General features: G+C 50.2%; 7 protein-coding genes and 1 pseudogene across 8 annotated transcripts, besides 1 other annotated feature; 5 read left to right on the forward strand and 3 right to left on the reverse strand.

The window, feature by feature from the left end:
• Positions 1-491: 491 nt before the first annotated feature.
• Positions 492-2,213, reverse strand: NCS57_01421000 (uncharacterized protein; the record flags this gene model as incomplete). The annotated part of the gene is made up of 1 exon (XM_053063821.1): positions 492-2,213. One exon carries the CDS (start codon positions 2,211-2,213, stop codon positions 492-494), a length of 1,722 nt encoding a protein of 573 aa, XP_052907154.1.
• A 528-nt stretch (positions 2,214-2,741) lies between these two features.
• Positions 2,742-3,953, reverse strand: NCS57_01421100 (uncharacterized protein; the record flags this gene model as incomplete). Its single annotated transcript, XM_053063822.1, has 1 exon — positions 2,742-3,953. One exon carries the CDS (start codon positions 3,951-3,953, stop codon positions 2,742-2,744), a length of 1,212 nt encoding a protein of 403 aa, XP_052907155.1.
• Positions 3,954-4,497: 544 nt separating this feature from the next.
• On the forward strand, positions 4,498-6,152 carry NCS57_01421200 (MFS domain-containing protein; the record flags this gene model as incomplete). Its single annotated transcript, XM_053063823.1, has 4 exons — positions 4,498-5,155; positions 5,205-5,711; positions 5,769-5,933; positions 5,986-6,152. 4 exons carry the CDS (start codon positions 4,498-4,500, stop codon positions 6,150-6,152), a joined length of 1,497 nt encoding a protein of 498 aa, XP_052907156.1.
• A 775-nt stretch (positions 6,153-6,927) lies between these two features.
• Positions 6,928-8,615, forward strand: NCS57_01421300 (annotated as a pseudogene). Its single transcript has 3 exons — positions 6,928-7,190; positions 7,242-7,682; positions 7,730-8,615.
• Positions 6,928-8,615: a sequence feature.
• Positions 8,616-11,076: 2,461 nt separating this feature from the next.
• NCS57_01421400 (HET domain-containing protein) lies at positions 11,077-12,436 on the forward strand (the record flags this gene model as incomplete). Its single annotated transcript, XM_053063824.1, has 2 exons — positions 11,077-11,146; positions 11,217-12,436. The coding sequence occupies 2 exons, from the start codon at positions 11,077-11,079 to the stop codon at positions 12,434-12,436; spliced, it is 1,290 nt and encodes a 429-aa protein (XP_052907157.1).
• Positions 12,437-17,789: 5,353 nt separating this feature from the next.
• NCS57_01421500 (uncharacterized protein) lies at positions 17,790-19,446 on the reverse strand (the record flags this gene model as incomplete). The annotated part of the gene is made up of 5 exons (XM_053063825.1): positions 17,790-18,370; positions 18,420-18,545; positions 18,597-18,914; positions 18,975-19,170; positions 19,222-19,446. The coding sequence occupies 5 exons, from the start codon at positions 19,444-19,446 to the stop codon at positions 17,790-17,792; spliced, it is 1,446 nt and encodes a 481-aa protein (XP_052907158.1).
• Positions 19,447-20,204: 758 nt separating this feature from the next.
• NCS57_01421600 (PNP-UDP-1 domain-containing protein) lies at positions 20,205-21,137 on the forward strand (the record flags this gene model as incomplete). The annotated part of the gene is made up of 1 exon (XM_053063826.1): positions 20,205-21,137. The coding sequence occupies one exon, from the start codon at positions 20,205-20,207 to the stop codon at positions 21,135-21,137; it is 933 nt and encodes a 310-aa protein (XP_052907159.1).
• Positions 21,138-22,111: 974 nt separating this feature from the next.
• On the forward strand, positions 22,112-23,080 carry NCS57_01421700 (uncharacterized protein; the record flags this gene model as incomplete). Its single annotated transcript, XM_053063827.1, has 3 exons — positions 22,112-22,208; positions 22,281-22,497; positions 22,612-23,080. 3 exons carry the CDS (start codon positions 22,112-22,114, stop codon positions 23,078-23,080), a joined length of 783 nt encoding a protein of 260 aa, XP_052907160.1.
• Positions 23,081-23,414: the final 334 nt, after the last annotated feature.

Consider the following 23,414-nt stretch of genomic DNA (forward strand, 5'->3'; position numbering starts at 1 on the left):
TCAAGAGCAACTGAGTCTTAACAAGCACTGTGTTAGTATTGGGATATGATGCTATGAGGTGTTGATAATGTGCTCTTTGTTATAGTTGAAGCCCGGCCCTTGATAGGATGACTGAGCCAGGAGACCGAGTCTCAACGAGGTACCTCAGCCACCGCCTCTGGATGAGTGCGTCGCCCCTAGCGCCCCCAAGCTGGCAATTCGAGTCGTCGACATGACATGTTTCAATCGCACAGATACCATGCCACCCATCTGTTGTGGGGGGCTCTGGCGGTAGCCACGGCTGAATACTCTACTACGCCTACCAGTTAGACAAGAGCACGGGCCAAGATCTTGTCGAGGTCGCAACCGAAACAAGGCCGGGCTATAGCATTTCAGAAGAGGGAAGTAGGATCTATGCTCAAGACCACAGCTTTTATTCTAGGTGTCCAGTTGCCCTGACACTGTTGAAGCGTTATCGATGCCCTTACCAGATCTCCAACCTTGTAATGTGTCTAATCGTGATCCTGAGTATGCTTCCTCTTCTTGTTGTCGGTATGCTCCATCTCATTTGGAAAGTATGGCTTCAGGAGGCGGACAGCCTCCTCCGACCCGCAGCATTTGCCTTTTGCCCATTGTAGCGGCGTTTCAGCATCTGGGTCTTCAGGAGCATAGTGCTTAAACAGCAAATCAAGCAAGTTCACCCTGTCCATCTCCACAGCCTGGCAGATGGCTTTTCGGACATGCTCTTGCTTGGCTTTGCTCGAAGCAGGTTTGACCTTGAGAAAAAGCTCCACCATCTCATCAAGGCCGTTTGATACTGCGACTTCCAAAGGTGGAACATTATCCCAGTATACTTCTGAGAAAGGCTGTGCGCCGTGCTCAAGGAGTAGCTTAACGGATGAATAATCCTCTGTGTCGATTGCATTGTCCAAAGCCAGAGTAAGTGGTGTTTGGTCGGTTTCTTCGTCGTTGGATGAGACGTTTCTCGCGAGGAGCAATTTGAGTACCTCCAAGTGGCCATCGCTTGCCGCCCAGGTCAATACGCTCTTGCCTTCTTCTTTGTCTCGAGTGTTTGGGTCTACACCCCTTTCAAATAACATGGACACTATCCCCGCATGCTCCTCAGAAGCAGCGTGTAATAGAGGCGAGAATCCATTGCCGTCCCAATGATTTGGGTCAGCCCCCTTTTCCAGTAGGAGAGACACAATCGCATCGTGCCCTCTCAAAGCCGCAACTGTCAGCGGGGTCATCTCTTGGTCGTCTTCAGAGTGAAGATCAGCCCCATTATCCAGGAGAAGAGTTACAACTTCCATGTGCCCATTTCCGGTTGCGTATGAGAGAGGAGTCCTCCCTTCCTCGTCTTTAGAGTCCACTTCGACATTCTTCTCGAGCAGAAGCTTAACTAGCTTGATATGGCCTTCTGACGCAGCGAGTACGAGAGGTGTCCTTCCAGTCTCGTCTCTGTGCTCCAGGTCAACAGCCTGCTCCAGAATCTCCTCAACGACCGAGATGTATCCTTGCTTAAAAGCCCATTCGAGACGGTCTTCATTGGAGCCTCCACTGACATCGGGATACGCTGAAAAGATCGTTTCACTTGTCAAGCCCTCTTTATCGGCGCCCCTGGAGCCCGCATCTGCCTCTTGGTTTGCCAGAATCTCAACAATGTCATCATGTCCTTCTTCGATAGCCCATGCCAGCGCTTTTCGACCAGTTTCGTCAACGAGATCTGTCGAGGCGTTGTTCTGAAGTAAGAACTCGACAATGTCCGTGTGTCCATTGGCCGCTGCCAGAGATAATGCGGTCTGGCCACAATGCCATCCTTTGACATCAATATCGGCCCCTGCATTTAACAAGAGCTCCACCAACGAGATGCTGCCATCTTTCGCCGCCACGATCAAGGGTGTCTCGCAACTTGCATCCCTGGTGTTGACATGGGCGCCGGCCTCAATTAGGTGCCTTGCCACGGCTTCATGACCATTGGCAGTGGCCGCCAAAAGGGGCGTTCTACCAAGATTAGGCTCAATGAAGTTGACGTCAGCGCCGTATCTTATGAGCAGCTGCACAGCATCCTCATGTCCTTTCTCAGCAGCCCAGAACAATGGGGTTTGGTCATATTCGTGATCAGTGTCGTTCACACCCACCCCTTTGTCCAGCTCTTGTTGTAGTGTTGCAATATCACCGGCAGCAGCGGCGACGATATGTGTTGCTTCCCAGGGGTAAGGTTCGTCAGCCATGTTGCTATTGAAGGGGGCGTCGAGGGATAAATGATGCGTATGGTGTCCTTGGAGAAGGACGTAGGGGGGACAAGGAGAAAGTGGGAAAGGTGTTAGTTGACAGTGTTCGCAATGTAATAAATCTATTTACGAATGGTATGTAGGAGTAGCATAGCCTTAAATATCAATTCTGAATGTTGAGGTTGCGAGAAGCTAAGTTTGAGCCGTGCCTGCAACTGTGGAGCTGTTAAGAAATGACGCCGGATGAAAAACGGTACGAATGCCTCTTTCGGACAGAGTTGACGTGGATTTTGACTTTTAACTTTTCATCTCAGCTCAGGGGTAGAGACTAAGACCAACTAGGTAGTCGCCGTAGGCATCAAGCTCGTATTCGTTTGCTGCAGTCTGTGCTGGCCAGTAGATAATTATGCCTGTTCTTCTTTCTAGATTATGGGAGAGGCGGATTGAATCGTAGTTGAGAACGCGTCCTTATCAGCTCAACCGATGGGCGGTATTGTGAGACACCTAGATTGGCATGATCTCAACGTGCTACTGCTGCCTGCAAATACTACCTAGCGTTCCCGATGCGCCCTCCTTTCCTTCATCGACCCCCTTTGAGCCTGCCAGCTTCTTCCTAAGCCAAGGAATCTCTTCTTCCGAGTACCGATACGCGCGAAACAGAGCATTTGACTCTCCCGGAAATATCTTTGCAGTCACTTCATCAGGATATGGGGAAAAGTGCGGGTTGATGTACTCCCAGCAGATATATCCATCCTTGGTGACTTCAAAGAGTCGTCCAAAGCCACTCTCGCACAGCAAAGTGTTGCCGTTGGCCAGTCTCTGAGCGCTGCCCATGAAGGGGGTAAAGAAGTAGAGCATCTGCGAGCGATCTCGATACTCCCAGACAATCTCCTTTGTTTTCCTGTCCACCTCAATAGCACGTGTGTAGGTGATTGACTCGCCGTTGCGAAAGGCGCCGTTGTCAAAGATAAGAATGTTGCCATTTTCTAGCTCGGTGGCGTTGTGTTGCTGTGCGAGGACTTCTGGTCCGAGTTTCCAGACGATGTCCCCTGTGGATCTCTCGATGATGACGACAGCCGAGACGGACCGCATGGATGCGAGGATGTGTTTCCCATCTCGCATGGGGAGCACCGAGTTGATCAGAGGATAGTGCTCGCGGGTGTAGTGAGGCTGAAGAGGAAACTCATCTCGAGGTAACCTCTCAGATACTTTCCAGTGCCAGAGTAGGTTCCCCTTTTCATCAACCTCATTGATGGTGTCCGCGTAAGTAATACCATCAATCTCTGTCCCAGGGACTCCACCGACCACCTTGGCTGACTCTTTCAGGGAGAGAGCCTCAAGGCTGGTGTACAGGATGCGACCATCACCATAGTGATATTGATCATGATGGCCCAGAGGATCAGTGAACTGACGGACAACTTTGCCGTCGGGATCTAGCTCGCTCATGACCCCACCACCGTACTTGTTGAAGAAGGGAAAAGGAAATGGGCCTCCATCGCTGGTTGTTTGCTTTGGGGAAGGTCGGAGTGTGTTGACGGCGAGATTTCCGTTGGGGAGAATCCTAGCATGGCGACCGATTCTGCCGGGTAGCTTCCATGAATGGACTTCGTTTCCATCGATGTCAACTAGATGGGCAGTGTCGCTGGTTAGGGGACAGAACAGGGTGTAGCCACCAAAGGATCGTTGTTTGTCGACGCCGGTGAGGCCAACACCTCTTCTTTTAAGCGTGTTTTGCTCCATTTGGGAAACGGAAACGTGGGTGAGGCCGAGTTCAATGGGGGTGTTGGGATACAAAGATGCGGCGTATGGGAGAGATGTGTTTTGTCCAAGCCAAGCAAAAAGGTGATTTTCTAATCGCTCCTAGGGGTTATGCTGTACTTGTACTCCTTTTTCGAGCCTGTGATTAATTCGGTCAATGGGATGTTTTTTAAGAAGATTTCTTGCGCAATTCAACCTGCTTGGTAGGTTATCAGTGTCCCGACGGCATCCCGTGGCATACCGCCGGTTTACCGTCGGCATGCCGTCGGCTTGATAAGATCCCGCCGGCACCAACTTCAGGGTGCCAGGATGATAAGCTTGATAAGGCCTTCTCATAGGCGAAGCATGGCCAGCACGCCATTATCGTCGCGATGTCAATTCATGGCTTGATTTGTACCCTCGCAATAGCATCTTGAAAATATCCAGTTATAAATCTGCCAGTAGCCCAGTAAGAAGAAAATGTAGAGCAGCAGCCAGCGCCCAATCTTTCCAATAGGCGATCTACTCTTTGAATCTCGCTGAAAATATGTCTTCTGTTTCTGAAAAGAGCAATCCAATGTTGCATCAAACGTCGGAGCACGGTGACATCATTGCAGATGAAGCCATCAACGTGCCTGGCTACGATGCCACCATCAACATCGAATCCGGCGAAACCAGGAGAGCATTGCTAAAGGTTGACTTTTGCATCCTCCCATTTATCGTCCTCTGCTTCTGCTTTCTCCAGTTTGACCGCACCAACATCGGCAATGCCTTGACCGACACTCTTCGAGAGGACATCAACATTGACAACTCGGACATCAACTTGGCCCAGACTCTCTTCACCGTGGGCTTCATCGTTACTGAGCTGCCCTTCAACCTGATCAGCAGGTACATGGGTCCGGAGAGGTTTCTCCCGATTACAATGTTTCTGTGGGGCATTGCAACATGGTCTCAGATGTTCCTGAAGAATGCAACTGGACTTTGTGTCGCTCGGTTCTTCGTGGGAGCCCTCGAAGGTGGATATATCCCCGGTTTCGCACTCTACATCTCGAAATACTATACGAACAACGAGCTTGCGCTGCGATACGCCATTTTCTGGGCTTCAAATAGTTTTGCGGGTGCTCTCGGCGGACCCTTGTCTATCGGTTTGCTCTCCCTTCGAGGAAGAGGCGGCCTCCAAGGATGGCAATGGCTGTTCCTAATCGGTAAGTCATAGGATCTCCGGTATCTTGTTCTGATGCTAATAACTCACAGAGGGCGTTCTCACTTGCTTCCTGGGAGTCATGGCTTATCTGTACTTCCCTCACTCTGCAGCAAAACCCAAGTCCTTCTTTGGCAGATCCTTTAACATCTTCACCGAACGAGAAGCATCGATCCTTGTCACGCGCGTCATCCGCAACGATCCTACCAAAGCTCTTCGATACGGAAAACCAGTGCTGCCTTCCCACATACTCGAAACGTTTATGGATTGGAGACTGTACGGTCATCTTGTGGCCGCTCTGCTCTCCATGGTCATGATATCACCAATGAATACATACGCCCCGTCCATCATCAAGTCTCTGGGGTTCACTTCCCTTCAGGCGAACGGACTTAACTCTGTTGGAAGTGTCTGTGCCCTGATATGGTCGGTGTCTCTGGCGTTTAGCAGCGACAAGTTCCGTGAGCGGGGGTTCCACATTGCGGCGGGATATCTTTGGGGTGCAGTTGGTTTGCTCTGGCTGGCATTGGCACCCGACAACGTCAGTAAATGGACACTTTACGGTAAGAAAACCCTCTATCTGAATCTGAAGCGCAAAAATTGATCGTTATTCTCTGCAGGAGGAGTTGTTTGGACCCAAATGGGCATGGGCTGCGCGCAAGCGATTAGTGCAGCCTGGCTCACGACGAAAATGCAAGACTACAAGCGCCCTGTGGCCTTGGCCGCTTATGTTATGAGCATCCAACTTGCTAATTTCCCTGGAAACCAGCTCTTTCGGACACAAGGTGAGATATCTCTGGCGCGCAGTGTTCTTGAAAATCCCTCTGACCTGTCTAGACGCCCCTCGATACACCCGAGGATTGAGCATCGCTGCCGGATGCGCCATCGCTGCAGCAGTCGTGATCCTGGTCTGGAAGTTGCTTTACCGCTTGTTTGATCATGGCGACGCTGGTGTTGAGTCTGAGTTTCGAGTTGCTCCAGCTGAGGAAAGGGGCGAGAAATAGACAATCCTCCGAGGCATATTAAGTCAAGTAAGAGGATTTGGCACAGTCCTGGAAGTTTAAGCAGCACCCGACATAGGCTGTTTTCAATTTTAGGTCAATCTTTTTCAGAGATCTTTGGTCGATGGTATAGACATGCTTGATGAATTAATAGCTTGAGTCATTCTTTACTTCATGAAACTCGTTCCTCATGCTTGAGCTGAGTGACTGAGGCTCAAGATCGCGTCGGGGAATCCCGAATCTCATGGATCTCTTATCGGTTCGTTAGCGCAAAGTTTACCAGCGCCTCGGGATCTCGGTGTACAATCTGCGGCCGTAGACACCTGAACTAAGAGCTCCTTATCTCTAGCGACCACGTGATCAATGAGCACGACATATCCCTTGAAAGGTCGCAATCGCTCAACTACCATCAACAAGCCAAATGCTGCCTGCACCCCGTCACGAACTGAAAATAAGGCGAAATGCCTCCGTTGCGATCTGGCAGAGCTTCAAAGGCGTGTGATCTTTGTCGCAAATACAAAACTCGCTGCTATGCCTCGGACGATTCTAAGGGCACTTGCCTTCGATGCAGAACGCTGTCCCAGCCGTGCTCTCTGGACTGTCGGAACACTTATAGACCATCCCGCTCGCCTATCGGGACTCATCGAAGGCGAAACTCTGGTGAAACTTTAGAAAACTCACGTCCAACGAGCTCCGTTGATGAAAGGTGCAGTTAACCACATTTTCAAGAGGGGAACATCAGTCATTGATAGCGGTACTCAGACTTGAACGACTAGAGAGAACTGTTGGAGCTCTGGTAGATCGACTAGACTCTCGACTTGATCAGCTCGGCAGTACCTCAAACAAGACGCAGCGTCCAATCAGGTCGAGCGAATCAGTTACTGCTCCTGATCTGGATCCAGCGCCAGTGTTTTTGATCAGGGATGCCGCTACCGACGCTGGTGTACACTCGCCAGAACAGGCCGTTCATCCCGTCTTTCAATCCGACGTCATCTCATCAGGACTCGTCCCCCTATCAACGGCACACTCCCTCCTGGAACTGTAGGCATAGGTTGCCTGTGAGCACCTCCAAGAGCTAATCCGAGAAACTAGATTTCACTTTCACTACAATCGATGGGTCCGGCTTCCAGAAGACTTGCCAACAGAGACTATTCTGCTGCACGTGAAAAAGTCTCCGCTGCTACTCTGTAGCATCTTCTTGATCGCAGTCAGGCACACAACTCAGGAACTAGCGGACAAGCTAGCGCCTCGACTATTCGAAGAAGCAAAACGCCTTGTCGCGTCGTCACTGCTGGAAGTCCCTCAAACGATCGAGTTCTTTCAGGCTGCGCTTGTGTTGAGCTTATGGTCCACAACTATTGGCCAAGTACCGTTGAGCATTGATAGCTGGTTGCTGACTGGGTATGCTTTACAGCAAGCCCTGGCAAGTCCGCTTTTCTCAGAGGTCCTCGGAGCGGAATCATTGTCGGGACCTAGTCGACTGCAATTCGACTCTTGGTGCTTATGGAATCACCTCTGCGTCGCTCATCTTCAGTAAGCGACGCCAAAACTTCCCCAGAGGCAATCGCTGATATTCATAGATACTGCGTTGGTACTCGCCGACACTCATTATTGAACCAAAATCAGATTTATCGCTGCCTTGAGCTTGTCAAGTTCGATGGGATTACTAATTATGAGTCAAGAATGGTAGCCGAGGTTGAACTATACTGGATCATCTACAACAAATGTGGTCGTCCTCAAGTAGATTTGGAAGACACTAAGCTCGCTCTCCAAAGCTGGCAACGAGACTGGACAGGTTTATATCGTACGTTTATCTCTGACCAAATTTCGGGCCATCTTATTAACTCACTCGGTCAAGACGGACCTCGCTCTCAGTTCCTCCAGATGGGCTTCCATTTTGCCCATCTTCTCACCTATTATCAATCACTCAAGTCGCCCAAATCCGTTATGCACAATTCCATCCTTGAAGACATGATCCGGCATTCTAAAGCCATCATCAATCTAGCTGTTGATAAAGCTGATGAACGTACCCGACATTTGACAGATCACATCTACCACATCGTCACATTCTCAGCCCTCACGCTATGCCGCATTGTCCGCACCTATGAGTCAAAGCTACGAGCAGCCAACTTTGACATTTCCAGCATTGACAACCTTATCTTCAATCTTATCAATTGGCTCAAAACCATTGGCCTTCCATGTCATGCCGCCCATATATTGGGCGATATCGTTTCAGCCCAGTTTAAGAAACTTCGGCCACATTTTCAGCCTCTTGCACTGTCAGCAAGCGGCTCTCTAGCCGGGGACAATACTGTCGTCTTCCCGGTCGGAGATATCTCTCTCCCAAGCGATATATCATTCTTGTATCCCGATTTCATTGGGTCGGAGATGTTCATTATGGATGGAGACTTGGATGCTTGGCCGCAATGGGGCCAGATACAGTCAGATACCGACACGTCTATGTAGGAATAGACACAGCTCGCTCTATACAATTCATCTCGATTTCATAATCGGACATAAACTGTTGCCCTCGGAAGGAATTTGACTTGACCCATATTCCCCTTTCCCTTTTATGTTCTCCAGATGAATGCCGATTCAGAACCGGATCGCTAGAGTCTACTATGCCAGCACTGAATTGCCCTTATTCTTTGAATCGGCACCAGCCACCTAACCCTGGTGCTAGCTACTTTCATCAAAGACCGTGGGACCATCGCCCAGTTGGAGTTTCTTGTCCTTGCTTTACGGTGTGTTACGGAATTTGGTTTGAATACCGTCATGTATTGAGAACTGTCTCTTTTGCTCATGTGGCTGACCCTCTCTTGTGCACTCGTCATTCAAAACAAAAACTATCTATTCGCCCTGTCCTCCAATCAAGGGCCGGGCTTGAACTAACACAAAGAAAACAATAGAAAACAATTACATTGAATTCTCGTTGCTCGATTGCCTTTGAAGATGCGAACCAAGATGCCATGCTTATGCGAGGTCTGCTTCCCGTTCAGACAAGTAAGCCCCCGCAGAAGTCCACAGCGTCGGCAGGACAAAAATGCACATGTAAATGGTAAGAAGAAAGTAAGTAAAGTGACTTGCCCAGAGCCCTGCCTCCTCGCACTCGTTTTTTGACCACGGTGGGCACAGGGGCTCAGCAACAGCAGCCAAAGAGAAGATCAGGCCTAGAAAAAAGCACACTAAACCCACAGCGGTGAATATATCGTGCCACATTCTATTTTTTGATGAAGGGTTTCGGCAGACTTTGTGAAACGAAACCGTCCATGGGACCGTGCATAGGGGTAGTACCAAAAGCATGACGGTAATCCTGAAGTTCCTGGTTAGCCAGCTGATCAATAGGGCAGTGCGGTCCTATGGGTAATCACCCATGCAAAGGCGAACCAGCGAGCACTGTCTCAACTGCACCCCATATTGCCAAGCCTTCAAAGGCCTGCAATGATAGCGGCGAAGATACATCCAAAGATAATGTGGGCGAAATTTTGGCCTCACGGGCTAATTTTGGTGCAACTTTAGTTGCTGGCAAGGTCGCTCTCGGGGTTATCGAGTTGGCACCTCCGTTAGCAGGCCAACGCCTGGTACTCCCAGGACCTGGAATGGCTGTGTTCGGAATGTTCTCGGTGACAGATGCATTGAGCTCGTGCTGACCAGAGTTTCTCGCATTAGTAACTTGGAGTTCAATGCAAGAAACAAAACCCACTCACCTGTCCCAGGGAGATATCTAGTCGCCCCTGTAGTATTAGATTGTTGTAATGCCTAGCCAACGGTCCATCTCCATCTCGACCTGGCTCTTCATTCGTGGGTGGTATAATACGGGGAATCTCGGCACTAGGGTCGGTGAAATCCTCGCTTGGGGTCTGGGGGATGAATCTGATCCAGTAGATGTACGCTGTCCCAAGAATTCCCATCAACGTGACAGCAGTGAGTGCCAAAGCCAGCCAGAAGAATGCGACGTTCTTGCTAGCGTTAACGGCTTCAGCAAGTAACGAAACAGCTGTAAGAAAGAGAAGAATCGTTTGGTGCACTAAAAGGACCATGATGAGCGGTTTTTTGAAGAAAAACACCGGCGTGAGGGATGCGAAGAAGATCCAGAAGAAAATCATGAATATAAAGCGAAGAACGCCGCGCCCTTCGTCCAGAAGTTTTTGGTTATAGGTCCACGATAGAGCAAGTTCAGCCGCAAGTACACAGGGTTGAACAAGGATGTACAACCACATTTCGTACGATCCTGGATGACGCCGGCCAAACCGTTCGTCAGATCGAGAGTTGAGGCCTTCCCACCACGGAACCATGATAGACAGACGATGTTGGGCAGCGTTATTAGAGTGAGGAGGACGAGTCTCTAAGTTGAAGTTGAGATGAATGAACAATGATGTCGAGTTTGGGATTCTTTCAGCCGAAATGTGGTGGGAGGGAGAGTCTTAAACCGGCTGAGGTGGAAATCAGGCTGTCTTGTTGATGACCTTTTGTGACAATTTTCGATTGGACGCCACCAAGGGCTGTGTCGGTTTCAGTAGCCGCCGGCCACATTGCGGGGTTCTCCAACCCTCGTTCAAGTGAAGATAACTTGTGTTTCTAGGTTTGACCTCCCCCTTCGTCAACCACCATGTCTTTGTGTTCAGACTGCCACAATTTGGACCTCTTTGCAGGATCTCCCAAGCAGATATGGTCCGAAGAGCTATAGATAGTTCGGAAAAGAGCATCGCTTGGCTGTGATCTCTGTTCCCTTGTCCTCGGCGTCGCTCTTGACCACGCGGTCACGCTACAGGGCTCTCACCGTCCTGAGAACCCACCGAGCTTTGAGCCTGGTAGCTACGTCTTCATGGTACATCTTTCCCTGTTGGGTAACGGTACTTCGAGACGCAAGCCACTCTACAATAAGCTGTTGGTTACAGTCACCAGGAAGATGCCGTCTTGGAAGACAATGGAGGGGTTTAGTGATACGTCCAAGCAAATCAGCCATGACCATGAAATCTGCATCGCTGCCGATCCAGGTTCGTATACGATCGCGTTTATGGGGACTTTAATGTACCGATGATGTTTCCAATGTCTAATCCTTTGCAGATAGTCCGGCCTATCAGTCGGGGCTCATTGGTGGAAGGTATCTCGGCATGGACATGAAAGCCCCGGAATACATTTCTGCAATTGGCAAATGGGTCCAGGGCTGCATCTCCTCTCATGAACGATGCTGCAAAGCTATCTCGGACGATTCTACATTCAACCCTTACCTGGTGGAACTCCCTACCCGTTGCATCGAAGTCACATTTACCGGCGCCTACCTGCGACACACCCTGGGGACCACTGGAAGCTATATCACCCTGAGCCATCGTTGGACTGGAGAGACTGAAACCGTCAAGACCACATCGTCCAATTACCAGGAACGCATCTCCGGGGCAGATTTGGGGCCTCTTTCAAAGAACTTTGATGATGCCATCGCCATCGCTCGGAGACTGGGAGTCAGGTACATCTGGATCGGCTCTATCTGCATTATCCAGGAAAGCGAGGATTGGGACCAGGAGAAGTGGAAGATGGGCCAGTACTATGAACATGCTCTGTTTACCATTTCGGCTGTTGGTACCGGACACGAACAGAAGGAAGGCAGCAGCTTTCTCGACCCATCCCAAGCCCGTACACCCAATTCCCTTGTGCGTCTTCCGTTCCGACAAGATGGTGTCCGAAAGGGGTCAGTCTATCTCTACAGGCGTGACCTAAACGCCTACCTCTTGTTTCATAATGACGTCGACAAGAGCGAGCTTCATTCACGCGGTTGGGTATTCCAGGAGCGACTCCTCAGCAAACGGATCATCTACTTTACCCACCGAGAGAGCTTCCTAGAGTGCTCCTCACAGGTGCCTCAGAGCTTCTGTAACGACGTGGTGAAACCACCACTGCCAAAGTTGGAGCAGGCCATCCAGCTAGGAACGTTCAGGGATATTCCAATGGTTCCCAGGCATGGCTTCAAGGTCAACTTTACTTTGGAGCACGATTCACCCCTCGATATTTGGTACACTATTGCAACATCATTCTCAGCAACCAGTCTTACAAACCAGCATGACCATTTAGCGGCGATTTCCGGCGCAGCTTTTGAATACGGACAAGCAATCGAGAACCAACTTGGAAATAGGAAAGGCAATAAGAAGGGAAAGGAGACTCGGACTACCCCAAATTACTTGTCCGGTCTTTGGCTACGAGATATTCATCATGGCCTGATGTGGCTCAGGGAGGGTGCCCCAAACCTGGCGTGTCTATGCGGTGCCCCCTCATGGTCGTGGCTCTCGTACTAGGGACCGGTTAGCTGGCCGCCTCGAGGTATCCATGCCAAGACGGCCCTCAAAGTCCTCGGTGCAGAGTGCGAGCCGGTTCCCAGGGGCGTCCAGAATTTGCTGGAGGCGGTCATCATGACCTTGAAGCTTCGGGTAAAAGCAAAGATGCAGCGGGTTCTCGTTGTACCAGAGCTTCAAGATAGATTCGACACAGGCGGCCTGACGAGTAGTTTGTTCCTGCCTCAACTTCGCACGAGGTCATCTTCGGACGGGCCGTACGCAGTCTGCCATCCGAGCTCACCCGACTTAATCGGCGGCTGGGCTATATTTGAAAGACCTCCTGTGGGAGAACGGGACAGTACCCAGTCTGGGACTGCTACACTAGCCATTCACGTGGGTTCGAGGCGAGCGGGTGACGCCATCCCATTGATCAGGGACTTTCTGAACTTTGGAAGAACAGTGTGTGATGTGATTTTTGTTGAATCTGTTGGGAACAATGCCTACCGAAGGCTGGGGGCGGGCATGATCTTTGACTGGAACGTTGTAAAGGGGTTCCAACGTGATGAGGAAATCGATATCATTTTGAAGTAATGCAAACTGTGGAGGACAGTGGATCTGTCTGGGATTCAGCAAAAGGATGAAGTTTGTTGAACTGTACATAGTTATTAATGCTTACCAAATTGCTATTCCTCGTATTTGAGCTCTGCTGAGCAAGGTACGGTATTATCATTGTGGCATCGGCATGCAGAAAACAGTACAGAAACATTGTCAGCGTGAATTCCAGGCGTATCAGGCCATTGGGTAAAGAGTCCCTATTTAGAGAGTGATTAATGTTTACACATACTTTTGCAACTTAACAGCACGGTGAGTGTTACGTACTTAGTGTGCGGTCCATCAAAAGGAACAACCAAGAACACAACTAGTATCCAATGACTTCCAGATATTCGTCACCCTAAGCAAAACTCTTGGCTCTCATCCCAATCCACCCCCGACTGTGCCACCCAACCGGCAACCTTTCTCTCGGTAACCTCCCCGACCCTATCGAATAACATGGCATTACTAATGTCAATCTTTGGCCGTACACGTTTGCCACGATTCGGAGCTCCGCATCATCGCTAGACCCCGGTTGAGTCTGCGACCTCGCCTCCTCATAGAACTTGGCGTCGAAGATGGCCGGGTTCTCATCTACCTAATCCTAATCCCTAAAGCTATCGAGCAAAAGATAGACGGGGTTATAGTTTTCCACGGTGCAGCGTGTGAGGAGCAGGCTTCAAAGGCAAAGATGGGGGTGATCCACGATTTATTTGTGATTATCAACAATAACATCATTCTCATAACAGCAAAACAAAAAGACTAATCAAAGCTAGAAAATCTCATATAATAGGCCTTATGTATACCCGTGAGCATTCGCCTTTATCCAGACGCTTGTGAGTCGGTGTTGACAGGAAGACGACTGCGAACAAAATCAAGCACCTTGTGGGACCAAACTCTCAGCTCCTTTCGACTTTCGGAATCCAGAGTTGAACAATCTCGTTCCATGATGCTCTCTGCTTCGCGACACACATCCTCCTTCATCTCAAAGTCAATGCAAGTGGACGGTTTCCCGCTGACCTTGATTTTCAGCATGCCCACAAGACAAAGAGACATACCCACTTTCATATCAAGTGGAATTGTTGCCGCCTCCGGCCGGAGAAACTTGATCAACCCCCGTTGGACCCAGCTGTTCAGCAAATCCTCCTCAACTGACGAGTGGGTTCCAAAGGCTGCATTGACCATCGTCTGTATTGCGTCTTGAATGCCGATTGCGTTTTCTTGTTCCGTTGTCGATGCAGCCGTGAGCATAGGAACAAGGCCACGAAGCTTGACGCATGTCTCAGCTAGCCACGACAGTTTTGTAGGGATGAGTTCTTTGAGCTGCGTGAATTTACGCTCGTTTCCGTTCTTGACGATGGATGGGATGTCAAATGTCTTTAGATCACGTCGCAAGTGTCTCAAGGGGTCGTGCATCAGAACAACCTCCAATCCCACCATGTCCTTAAGCTCATTCCACCTCCGGCCGCTTCGAATGAATCGTTTAAAAAGCTGGTTGAAATTTGGGATGGCCTGAATTGAACCCTCATTGACAGTGCCACTTGTGATGAAATCTTCAAGTGGTGTCCCGACCGGGTACAGCTGGGCTTGTTCGGCATGTGCCCGCATGGATGCGAGCCGTTCGAACACTTCTTGAACGAATGATTCGAGAAGATCCAAGTAACCTTCAAGAGGTCCCATCTGGGCCCTGGAGAGTAGAGGCTTTCGTTTCCAGTCAATGATTGCCAGTGCCGCAAACGCGCGCGTCGAATCGCCTCGTTTTTGAGTGTTCGTTTGCGCGCTCAAGACACCGCCCGTAGCCTGTTGATCATGCGTATCTATCAAATTATTCAAGCCATTCGTGACCAGAAGTTTGTAGAACTCAGGGTCTCTGTCGTTGGGTAATGTTTGTTCATGTTCTGCTTCGCCTTCGACTTCGTCCTCGGAGTCGGTTGTATCCTCAACTTCTTCCTTACAGTCGGGAAGCATAGCGGATCGGAGGTTACAACAATCCTTGAAGCGGCGAAAAGAATCGATAGAAAATCTCCTGTTCTCCCTCATACTAGCGTTAAAGGCTGTTAGACTATCGTGGAACTGTTGAGCCATAGCTTCACCCTGAATGAGTGGCCAGCGCTGCTGGATCGTCTCCCAAATGTTGGACCAGGCTGGCAACGCTTGAATGGCGAGTGAGCAATAAACCCAGAGGGCGGACTGGACACGGGCTCGGCGATCAAAAACATCTCGGTACAGAGGTACAATGCTTGGGTCTTTCTCGTCCTACAAGTCGTGGTATTAACAGAATGAAACAAGAAGCCGAGGGAAACCTTACCATGGAATCGTTGTGAATGGACTGTGGGTGGGGATCTGGGGCCAATAAGACGGTGAGTATACACAGGATGTACGACTTTTGATCCTCAACAGAGTCGAAAGAGTTACTGTTGGAGACAACTTGAAGGTAGCGGAACAAACAAAGTTCCAAATATCGTGATGCCACCCAACCTAAGCAGGATACCAGACTGCTTGTCGACCTCTCTAGGTCGTCCTCGGGGAGTTGGAGAATAGCTCCGTCAAAGGCAAGCCGGGGTGGTTGCCGATACGAAGAGCTTAAACAGAAGGCCATGACGGATGTCTATTCAATGTTAGCAACTGCCGGAGATCTTGGTCCTTACGGGGATTTTACAGCCCATTCTGGTGTGTGAAGCCCCTCAGTGTTGTTGGAGAGCCGAACAAGGTTTCCGGAAGGAAACTCCATTAGCCAGTCGGCTAGTTTCGGGGCCACATTCGAAAAACTTGGTCTCTTCAAGTCGCGTAGGCCTTTGCTGCGGTCGGCAAAAACCGAACACATTGCCAGTATCCCAACACCCCATGGAATCACGCAAGTTTGTCCGAATCTCATCGACTCGATTACTGCATAATAATTTCCCTTCTGAATATCAATAGTCATCAAGTGAACCACCATTGCTATGATTGTTCGAAAGTTCAGGTTCTTGAACAAGGCTATTTCTTGCATTGTAACGGCTGTGCTAGTGGGTTAGGTAGTATCTTAAAACTGGAGGATAATCTTACAGGGAAAGATTGATCCGGCCTTGATAATATCTAGGAACTGAGCTTTCGTACAAGGCGTTGTCCAGATTCGCGATTTCCCTAAGATCTTGAGACAGGGAGAACATGGGGTGCCACCACTACACTTAATGAGAGTTAGCATCCAGCTTTAATATACGTCAAGTCCAACCTACCCCGATCCTGCACCTTCTGCAGCGAATGCATGCGCCAGAAAGCTTTGTTTCTCTTTGTTTCAGCGCTTGCGATGCACTGAGTTTACCTCGTCTTCCCCCTCGGCGTTTAGGAGGCAACTTTCTTGTGGCGATGTTCGATCGCTGCTCTTGATGATTGATGCTTGCAGGCGCCAAAGGCGTGGGAGTAGCATTCTGAGATGCTGCTGGGGCATTAACGAGTTGGTTTCCAGGGCGTTGGATGTTATGAGCCGTTCTAGTATCGTGCATTTGTGGCGTCAAGTCCCTGCTCCCAACGGGCTGTATTGGTCAAACGTTAGCAATTGCGCTTGGCGGACTATATCCATAAACCAAAAAATGAAGGGAACGGGGGCTGAGAGGGAAACTAAGGAACTAACCATTGAGTTAGGCAGGGGAAATGCAACACCGTTGCTGTTATTTGCCGCTATCCCCTGCAAGTCCATCGAGTTCATGCAGGACGACAAGGAAAGGTGTTGCACGGCAGCATCGCTTGAGGGGTTATGATTGTCCCCGGCACTAAACTGAAAATCCATGGGGCAGAGCTGCTGCATCACGCTCGAGTCAGACATGGAGAAGGCATCAGCCGTTGCAAGATTGGTTATGGGGGGGCCCAGTCCAGGAACACAATCTTGAGGTATTTCAGAAGCCTGGAAATGATCCAGGGGGCCTGCAATATAGTCATGAGCTGCGATGTAACCTGTGGATTTAGCCCATCGGGCCATACCAAAATCGGTGGCCACAGCCAACTCGTTGCCGCCAAAAGATGTATCCATATTTGAACAAATGTTGTTGTGAGGCATTGCGGCAGGTCGATCATCTTGCTGGACTAAATGGTCTCCTGTAGCAAGAAGATCCTCTACCCAGGCATCCAACAATGAATCGGGATCAAAGTCAAGAAGAGTATGATCGAGCTCTGCGGGCTCGCTGTTGCACCCTGGCGGATCCATGGTGGGATGTTGAAGAAGCTTGCTGAGTTGAACTGGAAGAAAAACGTGAAGCCTCGCCGACTTTATACTTGGGAACAGGCAGAAGGTCAAACCTGAGTGCTCGACCAATGCCCAATCAGATGTTTGATCGGTTTGGGAGGTTTGCAGGGAGGATGGTCTGAGACCAGTACGTGGCCAATGAAACGTCCAACCGGTCTTGGAAATTGGCAGGGAGTATGTTTCTCTGCCAATAAACTTTATGATCGGTATTTGAGTCGATCCACAATGCCAAGTCAGCCCCCGTTTTCTCCAGACGGTCTGGGGAAACAACAAAATGCTGTGCAACAGCAGCATGTCCAAGCGTGCCATGCTCTGATATGTCAGAAATGAACTATTCAGCACAAATAGAGCACTTGCTTCTGATAAGATGCAAAGTCAGTCGATTTGAGTATTTGAGTGGTAGAACATAGTTAAGACGATGGGCGTTCTGCGCCGAATGTTCCTTGACGCATCATATATCAGAGACCGAAGGAATAAAGCAGCTATAGACAGCGGTTGAGTTCCCAAAGGCATTCAAATTTAAAGCAGAATACAAAAATAAAGAAGAAAGTCATGGTATCATCGTCATTTGTCAACAATCGTCTTCTTCCTCATCCCCTCCTTGCCCATCGCACTCCGACCCGCCTCAACAGCCTCCTCTAGCTCAGCCAGGCACGCCGCCTTGTCGTAGCAGTTTCCAAGATGAATCCTAAACGTCAAGCGGGCAGACATGTTCCTTTGTCCTTGGCTCCTTCTGAACTCGGTCACCATACGACCGATGGTGGCTGGGCTCACAACCCTATCTGGGTGGTTCTTGATGTACCAGAACAACTTCTCGTAGATGAGAGAGATGCCTGCGATCATCTTGAGGATGATGGTGGCGGTCTGGGCTGCTGTCAAGGGCCCGAAGAAGTTGAGTGCCATGAGAAACTTGGAGCCGAGAATGTCTCCTGCTGAAGCGTCGAAGCACCCTTGAAGGAAGAGATTGCGGACCTTGGAGTCATGGAGGAGAGGCGTGCAGCTTGGAATGCCCCAAATGGTGTTGATGGTCTTGAGGATTTTGATGAAGGCGCTGTAGATGGCCGTGGCACCTACAAAGGGGATGAAGGGGATTGAAGAAGTGCCGACTGCTTTCCAAAAGACGTCCATACCCAGCTTGATGGATTCTGAATAATGTTAGATGTATGGCCATAGGGACGAGTGACTCTGATTTACCTTTCAATTTCATATCCGCCGAGTGGCACTGCGCTGCCGTCCACAGGAGCTTCAGTCCGTCTTCCAGAAGCATTCCTCTCGTTTCCTTGACCAAGGAATCAACACCGGATGTCTCCATTGGCTCGCCTACAACATGTTAGCCCAAATACAAGAGAATTGAAACCATCATTCCCTTACCGTCATCTGGTTGCGGCATGCTGAGCCTAATGATAGCCACACGCAACCGCCGTCCAAACTCCCTCTCAAATTGTCCACGATAGTTGGAGTCGTAGTCGGCGATGGCAGCATTCATGGCGTCCCTTTCGAGCTGATCCATGTCGACCGCCTTGCCGCGATTACGCTGGCGCCGGCGTAGCTGGCAGAAATGGTCATCGACCAAGGTATCAAACTGTGTAAAGACAACGACGACTGGGATGTCGCCGACATCGGCATTCAGGAAGAAATTCTTTTTCGGCGCTCTCGATCGGTCGGTTCGAACGGCAGCTGATGCAGTACCTGGAACACACACGGGTTAGTCAAGGCGACGAGGGTTAAAGACAGGGACGCACCAGATGCAGTGCAGTTGATCTGCGAGGTTGGGTTGCTCTCGGCGATGCTTGATAAACTTGTGGATCTCGTCGACGCATTTCAAGTCGCCGGCCTCGAAACCGCCCGAGTCGTGTAGAACGAGGTTCTCATTCTCGCCAGGAAAGGTAATAGGGTGCCAGACTTTCTCCTTCTTCGTCCCGACAGTACGGTGACTGACTCCTGTCTGTTCCCTGCTGTCAGTCGCATGCGCGTTTCATGTTTGATAGCTATTCACCTTTTCCGGGGGCACACCAAACACGGTCGAGCATATTGTCGACTTTCCTACCCCAGCTTTTCCAATGACCAGGATACGAAACTTGTCGCAGCTCTCGGGTAGGTTCGTAAACGTGGGGGCGTCGACGACGATCTTGGACGTGTCAACGTCCTGGCTATAGTCGTCATTCGGCGCGTTCAAGTTGACGGGACTCGCCCTATGACCGTAGTACGCGTACGAGTCCATGATTTCTGTGATTCCGAAAAAGATTAGAGAGTCAAGATTGCAAAGAGGGGACTTCATGTTCCCCTCTTTCTTAAGCGCCAGCCTGATTTACACAGACGTGGGAGGGAGCCAGCCACAGCTGCAGCTGAAGGCGTCTAGAGCCAATAGCGAGGTCTAGGGGTGGCTCATTTTCAACCTCAGCTGCGGGATGGGGAGATTATGGCCTAGAATCCAAGGCAAGGGACTAATCAGGCTCTAGCTGAAACTCAAGGGAGGGTATGGCCAGCGTTGATTGTCTGCAGGGTGCCGATCAGCCGTTCCAGCCACAGTAGGTTGTGCGTGAGGCACATTTTTGGTGGTTATGCACAGGCATCGACAATTGAACTATTGATGCAGGCATTCCCCGAGGCATTTGCCGGCATCCATTATGTCGATACGTATCGAAAAGACAGGGAATTGATAAGGCTATCTATGTACCTGAATAAAGAACAGATTGTGCCTGCCACAGCCCTTTGTGGCTCAGCTCAGTACAAGAACCTGCACAAAAGATTATCTTAATTCCGATCAAGCCTGCATACAGACCCTGGCCTGTGAGAAAAAGGCAACCCTTGTCGCATTCTACCTTCTGCTGAGAGCCTGATCTCCCACGCGGTGAACCCTCCATCATGTTCAGCTCCAATTCGCATAATTCTCCAGGTCCTTTTCAAATCCCGTCTTTACTGGGCTTTCACTCCTCCGGCTGGTAGGCCTGGCCTTTCATCACGAATACACAGACTCAGATGGACCTCGAAGGTGCAAGATCGGCTGCACTTCCGAAACCGCAGAAAACCACTTTCGCAGCTGAACGGAAGTCCCTGTCTCACCATGACTACACGGTCGGCTGGGTGTGTGCCTTGCCACTTGAGCTCGGCGCGGCAACAGCGATGCTCGATGAAGAGCACCAGACGCTACCTGTCGGTCCTGGAGATAAGAACACCTACACATTGGGCAGGATAGAACACTACAACATCGTTTTGGTATGCCTCCCCAGTTACGGCACCTCCAAGGCTGCCGCAGTGGCTAGCCACATGCTCCGTAGTTTTCCCAACATCCAGGCTGGATTCATGGTTGGCATTGGTGGCGGCGTTCCAACAGGTGATGCTGATATACGGCTTGGCGACATTGTCGTTGGCAATTTAGTCGTGCAATACGATCTCGGAAAGACGGTGAGAGACGGCAAGTTCGAGCGGACAGGTGGCTCTGGCAAGTCGCCGCCAGATAACCTCAAAATGGCTGTCCAAAACCTACGTGGGCGACACAGCTTGCAGCCGAGCCGAATCGCACATATTCTTTCCAAGACGTCGGAGTGTCATCCATCCACTACAGGAAAGCATGGCCGTCCCGCTACATTTCTGGACAGGCTCTTCGAGGCGGCCTACGACCACATTGAGGAACCCAGTGTTCGAAACGCCACACCTTGTGCGCGCTGCGACGTCTCACGACTTGTTCAAAGGCCGGCGCGATCTAATCAGGACTTCAAGATTCACTACGGCAAGATCGCATCTGGCAACCAGGTCATAAAGCACGGAAAGACGCGTGACCACTTGGCCCAGGAGCTCGGTGCGGTGTGCTTCGAAATGGAAGCGGCCGGTCTCTTTGACGCCAACTTCCCGTGCCTTGTGGTCCGTGGCATTAGCGACTACGCAGACTCTCATAAGAACAATCTATGGTAGGGGTACGCTGCGGCCGTGGCTGCAACTTATGCAAAGGAGCTCCTGGCTATTCTCCCAGCAGCCCAAAGTCCATCCAGAGTTACTAGCCAAGGGCATCTCCCGGATGATGTATCCCAAGAGTTGAGCTTGGGTAAAAATATGTCTGTAGAAAGACCTGAAACAGGCCCAGTTGTGTTAGAGTTTCCACTGCAACCTTCTAATGGCACTGAGACAGCTCAAGGCCAACTGGCCAGCGCAGTGGAGACTTTAGAGCGTCTGGGAAGCATTATCCAGGTATCTACCAAGGTATCAATCAATTTCACTGCCTCGCGTTTTGGAGCTAACACTCGCAGGACATGAAAGCGGTTTCAAGAAGTTTTCGCCATGATACCACTCGAATGGCGTTGAAGATGAGGAGAGCAGAGCGATTGTTTTTCCGAATTCATCGACCTATTCATAGCGCAGCAAGACTCGACCGAAAGAAACGCCTCGCACACTCGGCAACATTAACGGATTCCTCTATCGTCTCGAATCTCGCTCTTAGTCTGCAAAAACTAAATTGTGGTGCCCAGTTCGAAGCCGAAGACGACCGACCAGTATCGAAGAGAGCCTTTGAATTCAAGCTCGAGAAATCACCTTCACTAACAAACAGTCCATTTTCATCACCAGGCCTTCTGCGAAGGGAAGGTCCGGTTCAAGGCTCGTCGTCCGTCGATTCAGCAGCGGTTGTGCTCACCGACTCAGTTGAACATGGTCTAGTTCTTCAAGGTGAAAATGACATGGAAGGCATTGTGAGGGGCAAATGTCCGCTGTGTGGAGCGCTCTATGAATCTTGTGAGCCTGCTTTTCGGACAAGAAGTGTGACGTCGAGCGATTTCAACTTTGTTCAGGGGGAAGGCCACACCTACCATTGTTTCGGGTGCAGGGAGTATATGTTGCCAAATGATGACTCCTGGACATCTGCCGAGGAAGTGCTCCATTTTGTACTGCATGGTATGGCACTGGGTGGGGAGCCTCTACTTGGCTCTGTCGCGAATTTTGAGGGTCGCGTGTTAGACGTTGGCACAGGCAACGGATGGTGGGCGATCGACAGTAAGTTTGGGCTTTCCATTTTGACAAGAGAATTACCCCCAAGGGCTACTCAATACTAACCCTGGTATTTAGTGGCAGATGATTGTCCTCGTGCAGATGTGATTGGGATCGACCTGAGCCCCATCCAACCTGAATACGTACCAGTCAATTGCAGATTTATCATCGATGATTTTGAAACATCATACGATTTCGTCTTTGCTTGTTCTGATTACTACCCAGATGTTATTCACTGCCGCACTATGGTCATGGCTATCTATGATTGGACACGATTTATTGCGTGGATCAAGAGGTGCGAAATAGTTCCTGATACTTGTTTGCTTCAGGCAACACAGGTCACATGAGCTTTGTTCCATCCCTCCACACTTACGACGGCAGTTGCTAACGAGTTTTGGTGGCGTGATAGGGAGTTGGAACCCGGGGGCTTGGTGGAGTTTCAGGAGCTACTATGGTGCCCATGTATCCAAGACGGTGGTATCATCAAGCCTTACACAGGACCACTAGCAGAATTCTTTCAGACACTAGCTCAGGCATTTGGTGCCGTCGGAATCAGTCTTGATGCACCGCGATATCTACGGACCGGGCTCGAGCTGTCTGGTTTCAAGGATGTGTCTCAGCAAGACTTTCTCATCCCTCTGGGGAAGTGGCCAAACGACCCCAAACTCAAAGACATGGGGGCCCTTTTCTACTACTTTCTGCTGGTGGCAATCGAGCCCTTGTCGAGCCGAGTCCTTCGCCGCGGGCTCAACTATAGCCCGAGCGAGGCCAAACTGTGGGCTGAGCGATTCAAGAAAACGCTGAAAGAGTCACTCCGAGAGCTTGTTTTCTTCCAGTTCATTGTTGTTCACGGCCGGAAGTACAGAGCTATACAGTAAAAGGGGTTCCATAGTTCAAAATAGCGACGACAATGACGGGTATGGAGCTCACATTGGTGTGGAACCAGTCCAACGTTGGCCCTCCCCTGTATCTGTTAATTTACTGTCTCTTCACATTGTCGGCTTGTCCCAAGTACTCCTGTACCCGCTTGATGGCAGTTACACAAGCAGTTCAGGGGTTGCCCTTACCCCTTTTAGAGACGCCAATGCAAGTCACAAACATGCAATGTTGTAAGCATTAACCCCCTTTCGGACATCCATCAGATCTTCAAATCTTATTCCTCATGGTTAATCGCCATCTTTGTGGCGTATCTTCTAACTCATGATTCATTAC

This window comes from Fusarium keratoplasticum, chromosome 12 (assembly GCF_025433545.1).
Source record: "Fusarium keratoplasticum isolate Fu6.1 chromosome 12, whole genome shotgun sequence".
Classification (NCBI taxonomy): domain Eukaryota; kingdom Fungi; phylum Ascomycota; class Sordariomycetes; order Hypocreales; family Nectriaceae; genus Fusarium; species Fusarium keratoplasticum.